The 12,389-nt window shown below is 32.4% G+C and overlaps 4 protein-coding genes across 7 annotated transcripts in view; 2 read left to right on the plus strand and 2 right to left on the minus strand.

The window, feature by feature from the left end:
• The first annotated feature begins 23 nt into the window (after positions 1 to 23).
• On the plus strand, positions 24 to 3,289 carry LOC134829403 (vacuolar protein sorting-associated protein 18 homolog). Its single transcript, XM_063842455.1, has 3 exons — positions 24 to 117; positions 187 to 1,160; positions 1,290 to 3,289. The coding sequence occupies exons 2-3, from the start codon at positions 215 to 217 to the stop codon at positions 3,236 to 3,238; spliced, it is 2,895 nt and encodes a 964-aa protein (XP_063698525.1). The 5' UTR covers positions 24 to 117; positions 187 to 214; the 3' UTR covers positions 3,239 to 3,289.
• Positions 3,279 to 4,330, minus strand: LOC134829404 (protein SCO1 homolog, mitochondrial). The gene is made up of 2 exons (XM_063842456.1): positions 3,755 to 4,330; positions 3,279 to 3,693 (listed from the first exon to the last, which is right to left on the minus strand). The coding sequence occupies exons 1-2, from the start codon at positions 4,164 to 4,166 to the stop codon at positions 3,332 to 3,334; spliced, it is 774 nt and encodes a 257-aa protein (XP_063698526.1). The 5' UTR covers positions 4,167 to 4,330; the 3' UTR covers positions 3,279 to 3,331.
• Positions 4,331 to 5,962: 1,632 nt separating this feature from the next.
• Positions 5,963 to 9,321, plus strand: LOC134829500 (neurogenic locus notch homolog protein 3). Of its 3 annotated transcripts, none has more exons than XM_063842582.1 (7): positions 5,963 to 6,064; positions 6,398 to 6,575; positions 7,091 to 7,159; positions 7,214 to 7,453; positions 8,265 to 8,795; positions 8,865 to 8,947; positions 9,007 to 9,321. In XM_063842582.1, exons 1-7 carry the CDS (start codon positions 6,062 to 6,064, stop codon positions 9,226 to 9,228), a joined length of 1,326 nt encoding a protein of 441 aa, XP_063698652.1. In that variant the 5' UTR covers positions 5,963 to 6,061; the 3' UTR covers positions 9,229 to 9,321. The 3 variants fall into 3 exon arrangements, with proteins under 3 accessions (XP_063698652.1, XP_063698653.1, XP_063698654.1); XM_063842583.1 differs by having other exon boundaries at positions 6,398 to 6,449; positions 7,040 to 7,159; XM_063842584.1 differs by having other exon boundaries at positions 5,977 to 6,064; positions 6,398 to 6,449.
• A 2,250-nt stretch (positions 9,322 to 11,571) lies between these two features.
• The window catches only part of LOC134830714 (hemicentin-1), a 76,439-nt gene continuing 75,621 nt past the window's right edge, over positions 11,572 to 12,389 (minus strand). For both annotated transcript variants that reach the window (XM_063844275.1, XM_063844273.1), the window contains exon 8: positions 11,572 to 12,382. In XM_063844275.1, the coding sequence (XP_063700345.1) occupies positions 12,168 to 12,382 (215 nt within the window). In that variant the 3' untranslated portion in view covers positions 11,572 to 12,167. The remainder of the gene's footprint in view (positions 12,383 to 12,389) is intronic.

Raw genomic sequence — 12,389 nt, forward strand, 5'->3', positions numbered from 1 at the left:
TTGTGTTTTGTTGACATTAAACGTCATTATCGAAACTGAAATTTAATTTTCTTCTTAATTTTTCTTAAATTAATGCATTAAATCCTTGCAAGAGAGCTGAATTCTTCAAATTATAAAGTAATGAAATGTGCTTTTAAAAATACTTGAGAAATTCTTCCTTAAAATATTTAATTTTGTTCATTTCAGCTCTTTTCCGTGACTCACAAAGGGCGTAATGGCATCAATTTTTGATCAATACGAAAATACCTTGTCCAAGGAACGTCCTTTGAATGTACCGGAGCAACTTGGGATCAATCAGAATGTCATCAGTTATCGGACAAAGGAACAATCGCCAATTTTCAGCAAACAAAAGCTTAATTTGAGTCTCCGGAATGAGATTACATGTACGTGTATCAACAACAACTGGCTAATTGTTTTGATGTCGGATCAATTGATTTTCCGGTTAAATTTGGCGGATCCAAAGCAGCAAGATGACCTTCTAATTGAACGTTACATTCAAAAGTCCGTGGTAAATGGCATGTTTATTGATCCCCTCGGAGCTCACATCATCCTCGCTTTGGGTCCGGCAAAGGGAATTGTGGGTGTCGGTTCACCGGGAATCTTGTATTTGCAAAGTACCTCGAAAAAACCTCGGATGGTGAGCAGATTTAAGGACCATTGTGTCACTGCAGTTGCTTTTAATTGGGACAACAAGTCCGAAAGTAGTACAGGATTAATTCTCCTTGGAACGAGTAAAGGACAAATTTTCGAAGCTGATATTGGTATTGATCAGGATCGTTCGACGCCCGGTGGAACAAAACCCATCTTTGAAATTGATCGAGGAGATCGAAGTTGTATTACGGGCTTGGAGTTCTTTAGGGCTCCTGGAACAAATAATTATATCGTACTTGTGGCAACGCTAGATCGTTTGTATAAGTTCCATGAGACGATAAAACCAATGGGAGAGACGAAAATTTCAATTGCACAGCAAATATTTGCGCAATATTTGAATATAAGCGAAAATTTATTGGATTTTAATGAAACAGTCAGTCGTGGAACGTTAAGTCGACTTGCGTCGTCGGTGTATAATGAATTTCCAAAGGCCATGGGATGGCTAACGGAAACTGGAGTCTTGTATTTGAGTGATATTGACCGAATGGCTTCTAGTCAACAGTTTGTCTGTAAGTAATTTTATTTTATTCCAATTTTTTATGCTTTTTGTTTCATTTTTTTATTTTGTGAAAAATATTCTGATAAAATAGAAAGATATTTATTAGTATTTCAAAACCAATCTTTTTTATTTCTTTCAGCGAGCATCGAACTTATTTCCATACCAGATGAGGAATTTGATAGACCGATGCCTCAAAACTCCTATAAGGCTGACCAAAAACGTTTGACTCCAAAAAGCATCGTTCTTACGGACTATCATGTGCTGATACTATTTAACGACTGTATTCGTGCTGTGTCGATTTTGAATTACCAAACGGTCTATGAAGAACAATTTACGGAACAACAAGGCAAATTGCTTGATCTGATAAAAGACTGTGCTTCGGGATCCGTTTATTTGTACACGACAAAAGCCATTTATCGTTACAAGATAACTCGTGAGGACCGCAATGTCTGGAGATTGTATCTGGACAAGAATGAATTCAGTCTTGCGTTGTCACATTGTCAGGACAATCCGGCGTACCGAGACATCGTTTTGACAAAACATGCCGAAGACTTTTACGAGAAAAAAGATTACATCAAAGCAGCAAAAATATTTTCCGAGACGCAAAAGAGCTTTGAAGAGGTCTGTCTCAAATTCTACGAATGTGATCAGAATGAAGCACTTTTGTGTTACTTGAACAATCGTTTTGAGAAATTAAAATCTAGCGATAAAACTCAAATTACAATGCTGAGTCTTTGGATGCTTGAGTTATATTTGACTCTTATGAGTAAATTAGCGCCACAATCTCCAAAATTCAATCAACTCCATCAGGAACTCGATAAATTCATGAAACTACCTCGTGTCAGCGAATGTGTACGAAATAATCGGCCAGTTGTGCAAGAACTCATTGCTAGTCACGGTGATATTTACGATCTTACAACGCTGAAACACGTGAACCAAAATCAAGATGCACTTCTGACACAATTCATCAGTCAGGAAAACTTTTACGAAGCTGTTATGTTGTTGAAAAATGTCCTCAAACCGGAACTTGTTTACAAATACAGTCCAATTCTGATGGAAGAAATGCCAACAGAAACGGTTGCTATGTTCAAAAAACACGGAAAACGTCTCGAAGCCATTAAATTGATTCCAGCTCTCACGAGCATCAATAGTTCGAAGCACATTGCAGACGTTATTGATTATTTGGAATTTTGCATTCATTCCCTCGGCAACACGGATCACAGTTTGAACAATTATCTGATTTTGCTATATGCAAGTCATAGAAAAGATAAACTCGTGGGATTCCTGGAGTCACAAGGAAAAGATGTTGCGATGATCAACTATGACATCTACTTTGCTCTGAGGACCGCCAAGGAAAATGATGTCAAAGATGCATGTGTTTACTTGTATTGCATGCTGAATTTATGGCAAAAAGCCATTGAGTTGGCGCTTACCTTTGACATCAAATTGGCCCAAGAAACCGCTAGTCAGGTGAAGGAACCAAAATTACGAAAACGTTTGTGGCTTTTGATCGCCAAGAACCAAATCGAATCTCGGAATGACGTAAATAGCGCATTAGAGCTCTTGGAGAATTGCGATCTTCTACGACTCGAGGATATTCTTCCGTTCTTTTCAGACTTTGATAAAATAGACGATTTCAAGCAGACTGTATGTGATGCCTTAAAAAAGTACGAACTCGAGTTGCAGGAACAAAAGAAAGACATGGAAGAGTCTGTAAAGTCTGCCGAAACAATTCGCAAAAATTTACAAAATTTCCGAAATCGATCGCTTATTGTTGCCGGCACCGATGTTTGTGCAATTTGTGAGTCGACACTCTTGACAAAACCGTTTTTCCTCTTTCCATGCAGCCACAAATTCCATTCGGATTGCATGGAAAAGCAACTTATGGCCAATTTACCGACAGATAAAATCGCGCATTTGAATGTGCTGAAGAACCAACTGACATCGGGCACAACAGCCGACCGAAGTAGGGAACAAATTAAGGAGGAAATTGAAGAATGTATCGCTAGTAGTTGCATTTTCTGCGGAGAAATGATGATTGACTCGCTGGACAAGCAATTTGACACGAATTGGGATGAACAATTGTAACCAAATAAAAATATATAAAAAATTATTTTACAATAAACTATTTGTTATCTAGCTTACGAACTTTTATTGTGTGACTTTTTCGTTTTACGAGGTCTAGCTGAACCAACCTTTGTTGTTCAATTTATCGTACTTTGCCATGTTGATCAAAATTGAGGTTTTGACATCCTCCCGTTTGCGCGTTTGACCGTAGTAATCGACAAATTCTCCGTCCGGATTCACCAAGTACATGATGATTGTGTGATCCACAATGTAGTCGTTGTCATCGTCTCGTGGGCCGGCACTGAAATACACGCGAAAAGCCTTGCAGGCATGTTTAACTTGCTCAACGCTACCAGTAAGTCCGATAATTTTGGGTGAAAATTCCTTCACATATTTTGCGACAACTTCTTTGGTGTCTCTTTGTGGATCCACAGTGATAAATAACGGAACAATTGGTGGAGCTTCCTTTTCCTTCTCTGGAAATTCATTAAATTTATTTTATTTTTAACTAAAAGAATATAAATTCAAAATTTTTACCCATATCCTCAATGACTCCAGCCATTTTTTCCATTTCTTCGGGGCAAATGTCCGGGCAATGGGTGAATCCAAAGTAAATAAGCAGCCATTTGCCGGCAAAATCTTTCGAGTGTCGCGTTTTTCCCTCGGCGTCAATCAATTCCCATTCACCACCAATCGCAGCTTTGCCCAATATTCGCTTGCGTTCACGTAACATTGCCTGCTCTTTCTCATCCTTCACGTACCACATGAAACCCAATAGACCAGAGCCTGTAATAGCGACAGTCGCCAACGTTTTGAACGTTATGGGACCCTTGCCCTTGGAGGGATCTTTTTTCACGCAATACGTTCTGACATGGCTCTGTCTCAATGCCGGTCGTGAAAATCGCGAGATACTCGTGAACGACGACTTGATGAAGGTGGAAAATGACATTTTTTAAAGAAATAAATGCTTGACTTTTGTAATTTTTGTATCCAATGTGGCAATTGAGTTGCACCGATCAAGTTTTTGTGGACTTTACTCTCCGTTAGTGTTCAAGGAAAGCAGGAATTAATGAAAATAAATTTTCCGGCTCTCTGTTTTCATTAATTTTAAGTAAGTAGGTTTTCCAGTCGTCATGAATTGACAATGTGCAGGTCACCCTATATTTCTGCTTTCAGTAAGCGTTTTTCAAATGCCGTTGGAAATTTCCGTTAAAACTGCTTTCAGTTGGCTAGGCGAGCGACTCGTACTTTAGGATTTCTGAAGGTTTTCCTTGAATTTCCCAAAAGTTCCAAGGTTTTTTCCAAAAATTTTATTTGGAAGATGCACTTTCAACGTTTCTTCGAAACATACAATAATAATATTTGACATTTTTGTCCAAAAATATTCGCATAATTTTAATTTTAAAATTTTGACATTTGTAATTTCCTAGGTTTCGTAGGTTAAGTTTTTCATGTTTAAAAAAATTTTCCGTCACATTTTTTTTTTGATTTTTGTATTTTTACTATGAGTTTAAAATCTAATCTACATAACTGTGACATAAAAATGCTCTGTTATTTACGGTTTTAAAGTTATTAACTTGCAAAGTTGAGATTTCCTTACAATCTTGAATATATTTTAAGTTTTTTTTAGAGATTTTTAAGGCTGAGGTACCTATCATGCCTTTTTGATTTTTTTTTTTTTTTTGTAACAAGTGGACTTTTTAGAATTATGAAATTAGAAAGTGAAAACTCGAAAATATGAATTTTCGCTTTCTGAGCAAAAATATAAATAAAAAATCACTCTTTCGTCAAATTAATCAATGATCTTTGCTCTCTGGAATTGTAATAAAAAGTTTGTTTAATCAAAAAAATATATTTAATGCTAGAAAGTGTTAGAAATATTTATTTTGTGTCACATAATTTTTTTACGGTTTTTTTAAAGAGTTTAATCAACTGTGTTGTAAGAAGTAACAATCCGCTCCTTTCTCCTGAGAAAAAAAAAATATTTGAAAAAAAGAAAATACATTTCAGTACCTTAAATATTTAATTAAATATGTTTAAAATTATCCAAAAAATAAATTAATAGTACTTTAATCGAGTTTTCGAACGTTCTTGAAAAAATGTTTAAAGATTTATAGAGTTGCTCATGTTTAACGAATAACAATAAGATAATGATGATATAACTAATTATTTTTTAAAACTTTCGGTCCAAAATTGTTATTCACTAATGATGTGTATTTTAATCTATTTTTGTGTTAAAACCACGATAACTAATTTTTATTTGTCTTATGGCCAAATTAGAAGATTCTTTTATTTTTTTCATAATATACCGGATATTCGATCAACAGAAATCCCAAAGTTATTGTTAGACAAAATTGTTGTTGTTATCTGTTAATCAAAGCAAATTCTCCCACACTTGCTTCTATTAAATGAACTATATTTTCAACCGTAAATTTTGCTGCAATTCACAAATAAACCTGTTGCTATTAATAAAATAACTAACACTATCCCATTAACATCTTTATTCGTCGAAAAATGCGTTACATCACGGCGACTCGACGAATTTCTTTTTATATGGAAGTTCAAGTTCAAACTGCTTCGCGTCGTTGTACGCGCGTCGCGTATATTCTTTTACCCTGATTCTGGTTTTTGAATTATTTTTCGTTCAAAAAGTCATACAAATCTGTCGTTAATGCGCGATTATATACATGAAAATTATTCGTTTTGTTTTGATTCTTCTGACTATAAATTGACGGTCAGCAACAGAATTCTGTTTAGTTGCTGCTCGAACATTGGATTTAATATGAGAGTGGAGTTAAAGTGTTAAAAATATTTATTTTGTGAACGATTGTATAAATTACAAAAATGGTGAGCAAAAAAAAAAATAATAAAATTTATTAAAGTCGATTTTGCTGAATAAAAAAAAAAATAATGAAAATACATAAATAAAATCCCGGATAAAAATCAGGCTCGTCGTCTTCAAAAGACTTGAGAATAAAAAAAAGTGAAAAATTGTTGAAAAAAAGTTTTAAAACTCGGCAAAAAAATATAATAATAGGAAACAAAAGAATAAAAAAACCTGACAAAAGATTGACGTCACTAAAAAATAAACAGACAAAAGATAATTCTAAAAAAATAATAAGACGTCGATAATCAACCACTCCTTTGTTATTAAGAGCTTTGCTTAATATTTCTTTACAGAAGTCTTTGTTGTCACTTGTCCTTGTGGCATTGCTGTTCTCGCCATCGTTAGGTATGGGATATCACCAAACTGGACAAACGGTTTATTATCGAACATCATCTGGAACTCATCCGTATTATTACTCAAGATCTTACGCCCCGATATCGTATTATAACGATTATATTTCTTACAGATCAAGTGATTCAACTCATACAATTGAATATTCAAATACTGCACAAATAGCACATAATGCACCAGAAGGCACATAACAATTATAATTTTTGACGACTTTCAAGTCTTTTTTTCCCCTTTTTATCTGTTTCTAATGAATGTGCTTAAGAAATTTTCAAAATTACAGAAATCACTGAAGACAGCCTTTTTCTTCATTGATTTCTGTGCCCAAAATTGCACCATTGCACCTTGCAAATTTCTCCGTCTATCTTGTTAACCTTTGAATTTGGATATTTTTTGAGCAATTTCGCAAACTAACTTGTGCCTTAACTTTGTTTCATTTCATTCTTTTTAATAAGAATTAATTTATTGCAAAGTAACAACGAAATGTTTGGTGTCCAAATTTTAATTTTTGGTTCAGATTTTCTCAAAAAAATTTTTTGTTCTTTCTTTTCTTTTGCTTTCTTCTCTTTTTTTTCTGTAATAAAAAGGCGACTCTTATTTTCCTGCAAGACGACGATACTATTATGACATCTTTGTAGGTGCTGGCTGCAGTAACAACCCTTGTGGAACAAATGCAATTTGTAGAGAAGCATCTGGCGGCAGACCAGGTTTGTACAAAAAATAATATTTTTATTAATAGATTTTAAAATTTTTTTTCTCAGTTTGCTCTTGTCCACCCGGACATTCTGGAAATCCATTGACACACTGTTCTCGAGCGGAATGTTTGGATCATAGTGAATGTGGAGGACACCAGGCTTGTCGAAATGGTCATTGTGTTAATCCTTGCGCTGATGCTTGCGGTACCAATGCCAAATGCGAAACCAGAAATCATGTTCCGGTATGTTCATGTCTTAACAGATATGTTGGAGATCCGTTCAGTCACTGCCGGCTTCAAGATCCAGGTAAGTGCAATCAAGGGCAGATCCAAAAGGTGCAATTGCGACCTCCTCTGAAGTTAAAAAAGACCTAAAATTGCAAAAATTGATTTGAAATTTTACAAAAAGATGATTTTTTTAGATGTTAAAGGGTCTTTTGATTGCTTTTTAGATCAAAAAATGTGCAATTGTTACATTTTTAAGCATACTTAAGACGTAATTTTTTTACGGAAATATATTTACTTGAAATCGGAAGAGTAGGAAGACAAATTATTTCAAGGCGCAAGATCAAGTTCAGTTATTTACACAGCATGTTTGCAAAATTTAATCTAGAATACCGACATTATTTATCAATCAAAAGGCGTCAAATGAATATTAATTATTTACAACAATGAAACAAAGCAAACACAAAAAACATACTTATTTTTGTGGGTGTCAAGCTTGATCAAGAATTAGCTTTATAATAACTACGGAGCTGTATGAACAGTTTCAGAGCAAAAAAATTAAAGTTTCAGTGGAGACGCCTGATGTCTCGTAAGAACTAAATATGGATTTTTTTAAAATCTGCTCATTCATTATGAAGAATCGTTCATTTTAATGATGTTTTATTGTTGTGCGTTAATTATTTATTCAGAATTTGCAAACGCTTTGACCAAAATTGGAACAAATCACCGGAGATCGTAGGTTGGTCATTATTAGATCAATTTCTTAAGGTTTCAAAATCGTTGAGATATGCAAATTAAAGCAATTAAGAAGACGTAAATGGGACATAATAATTATTTGTTGACGATATATCAATAGTTTGATGTGTTTTTAACAAGGTTATTTTTCTTTTCAGAGGAATTATGTCACCCGTCTCCTTGTGGAGTAAACACAAACTGTCAAGTAATTAATGGCGTTCCTACGTGCACATGTCTCCCTGGCTTTGTTGGACAACCAATCACCGGATGCAACCACGAATGTGAATCCGATAGTCATTGTGGACCCCAAGAACAATGTCAAAACTTCAAATGTGTCTCGTCATGCAATCAATGTGGCAAAGGTGCGCAATGTGTTCGTGTCTCGAATCATCGTGCTGTTTGTGAATGTCCCAAGAACTATATCGGATCGCCATACACTGAATGTCGTGCCGAATGTTACGGAGACGTCGATTGTCCGGGAAGTAAGCCAGCTTGCATTTATGGCATCTGTAAAAATCCTTGTGATGGCGCTTGCGGCGTGGGAGCCGATTGTAATTTGAGAGGACTTACGCCAGTTTGCTCGTGTCCACGTGACATGACGGGAGATCCTTTTGTTAGATGTCGTCCATTCACGAAAGAAGATTTATGTATTCCTAATCCTTGTGGTGCTAATGCTCAATGTGTTCCAGGTAAGATTTTATTTTTTTTTTTTTTGAACTTAAAAAATAAAATTTTTCTCATTCACCAAAACTTAACAGGACACGATAGATCTGGTAAAGAAAGACCTGTGTGCACATGTCTTCCAGGATATACAGGAAATGCATTGAGTAACTGCGTCAGAGTAAGATTCATAAATTTGCGAACTTTAAATTTACAAAATTAAAAAAAATCTTCTTTTAGGGTGAATGTCAATCAGATTCCGAGTGTTCTGATCATCGTGCTTGTGTCGCTTATCAATGTGTAGATCCTTGCATTGGACAATGTGGAATTGGAGCTGAATGCCATGCTAAGAGACATTTGGCAGTTTGTACTTGCCCCACAGGCACATCGGGAGATGCTTTGGTTCAATGTAGACAAAGTCGTTCATTCCCTGTTGCCCGTTATAATTACAAGAGAAAGTGAATTCTGCTTTGATAATTTCTTCTTTGCTAACGAAAGTAAATAACACACCGAATAAAATACTCTTGCCATAAAGAAAAGATTTAATAAAAAAAATACGATTAAATTTATTCATCTTTCACTTTCGATTGTCTATAAAGAATTCATGGTTTGGAAAATATTTTGTAGAAAAATTTAAGTGCAAAATTAGCAAAATTTCTTTGAAAAATGGCAAAACTTCTGGAGACTTTTTGTGTAGATGAAAAAATCCGTTCCCATTTTTTGCCGTTATATGATACTCTGAATCCCGAAAATCCAGAAAAGAAAAGCGTTTAAATTTTAAAAAAATTGCTCAATATGTATGGACAATAAAGTTATAATTTCGTACTATGAAATATGCAAATTACTCAGGACAGTTGCTGGAGAATTTAATTTAATTAAAAAACATTTTATTGTGAACCTCAAATAGTGATGTAAAAAGCGAGTATTCAAATATATACTTACAAAAATTTTCAAATATTTAAAAATCTTGGATAATTCTTGAATGTTAATCCTTTCTATAAGATCCTTGAAAAAAAATGCACCTTCTTTTATTGGTAAGTTTACCATTATTTATTAACATTTTTTAGTTTAAAAAAGTATTTGAGTATGAACTTATTTATTTGTCAAGTGTTCGAATTGAGTTTGAAAAACTGGGATTGAAATTGTCCGTTAATCATATATGTTTAAATAAAACACTCTTTTTATAATGAATTTTTGCTTTATTTTCAGTTTTCCATATTTTTCACATATTAAAGTTGAATATATATAGTTTACGTGTGTGTGTTTGTGTGTATTTATATTTAATTTCACTTTTCATATAAACTAAAAATATGTGTTTAACATTTTTCCTTTATTCAATTTATATTTTTATAAATCTGTAAACTTATCTAAAATTTTTATTTTTTTCTCTATTCTATGTTTTTTTGTTTTTATTTACACATTAAAATATAGCTTAGATTTTTTCTTACATTACTTTTATTTATAGTTAATTTTTTTTAATGTTATTTTATTATTTTATGTATGTATATTATGTAAAATATAAAGATTACTTAGAACAGCAGGTAATGAGGAGGGTGGAAGGTAACGGTATGAAAAATAATAATCCAAATTTTAATACATAAATTTATATGTATGGCAAAAAAATTAAAAATTTGGATGTGCACCGTTGTTATTTTAAGAACATCTTAAGTTTTTATCACTTTAAATTCTCTGTATCCTAATTTTCTCTTAGTTATACTTTTTTTTATTTGATAAACTTTTTTTTTGTATGTACATTAAATATTTCTTCCCAAATATATTTTAAGTATGATTTCTTTTTATATCATTTTATTTTTCTTTTTTTAAATGATAATGTTTAAAATTATTTTAAAATCGTTCAAATTTATTTTAATTAAAGTAGATAAAAGATACGTTTTGTTTAGCTTTTAAATATAAAAAAGGTTTTTTTAAGTACTATATTTGATATTTTTAACAAAACTAACTAAATATAAAAAGATAATTCAAATAGAGGAAATTAATTAGAAAAATGATTAACATTCATGTTTGTTTTTAATTTAAAAAAAATACAATTTTGTACTGTAATAAAAATAAAACTTAACAAATAAACCTTTTATTGAAGAGAGAACAGACAAGAGTTAACATCGAAATGTGTTAACTATCATCTCTCCTCACTCCTTAAAGAATGTACAAATATTAAAATAATTTTATAATAATATTAAGTATTTTAAAACATATAAACTAAACTAACATTTAACTAAAAAATGAGTAAAAATTAATTAAACATAATTTGATAAAAAATGGCAATTGTTCGACGTTTGTGTGTGTTTCTTTTAATAATTGCAATACAATAAAAATGCATTTCATTTAATATAATTTCAGCACCAATCTCACTTATTATTTTAGTAATGTTTTATTTTTTCTCTCTTGTTTTACTGGGAAGCATATAAATATATATATATTGTTTTTATTATAATTGTGAGCTAATTTTACTTTCATTATACGTATATATATATATATTTTGAATAAAAAAGCCCCAAAAAATTTATATTTTGTACAGAGATCTATCAATTTTTTTTCTTTATCTTTAAAACACCTTTTATTTATTCGAAAGTTTTAAACTAATAAAAAACCAACGACTAGAGTGCACCATTAACTTTTTGAAACGATTTTGCTGCCTTTTTGAATCGATCCCAGTTTGGTTAGATATGATTTTACAAAGGCTTTTGATTTTTTATATATTTCTTGTAAAACATATCGAAATTAAGTCTAACTAACATTGCTTTAATTACTCAGTCAAAAATATGGCGATTTATAAAATATGTATTTAAAACATTTATTTACCAAAAAAACCTAAAAATATCGTCAAAACTCGTGTGTCGTGTCACATTTAATATATAGAAAAATATATGTATAGGTTTGGTTTAAATTTAACTACATTATCTTCAAAATCTTAACGTTTTTAAGATATTTTATATATTAAAATACTTTTCAGGTTCAAATGAGAGACCTAAAGCTGTCATGTACTATTCAAATTTGATTATTTTTACACATTTTTTTAATTACTGATTATTTTTTCATTTTTTCGTTTAGTATTTATAGAAATTTTTAACATTTTTCCTCGATAAATTATAGCAATGTTGTATAAGGGCACGTTTAAGTGTTTTGCGAACCGATTTTTCTTTTTTTTTTTCATTTTTCTTTTCTAAAGTCCTAAATTGATTTTGCCTAATTATAACGTAAAATATTCTTTTTTTAGTGAGTCAGTCATAATTTTTCTAGAGTTTGTGCTGTTTTTACTTGTATATCGTTGGTGGTGGTGGATTTTTTTCGTGTTGATTTTCTGTTTCATCTTCATTTTCTTCGGGAATTATGGACTCTAGTCATAGGCACGGCTCGTCCGCAAAACGTACCCTTGGCGTATCTCAGACAATTATCTCGTGAATTACTCGACGATTTCGCGTATTTGACGACATGGCATACTCGTTCTCCATACTTTCGTCGTAGTGTTGTTGCATCTGCATTGGCATCGATTTATTCGGATCCATGTCAAGTTGCGAATGATGATCACCTGTCATCATACCAGGATGTTCCATATATGATTGCTCTGGGAGGCCACTTACGTCATGATATGGAGAATCTGAAAA

The sequence above is a fragment of the Culicoides brevitarsis genome, chromosome 2 (assembly GCF_036172545.1).
Source record: "Culicoides brevitarsis isolate CSIRO-B50_1 chromosome 2, AGI_CSIRO_Cbre_v1, whole genome shotgun sequence".
NCBI classification, from domain to species: Eukaryota; Metazoa; Arthropoda; class Insecta; order Diptera; family Ceratopogonidae; genus Culicoides; species Culicoides brevitarsis.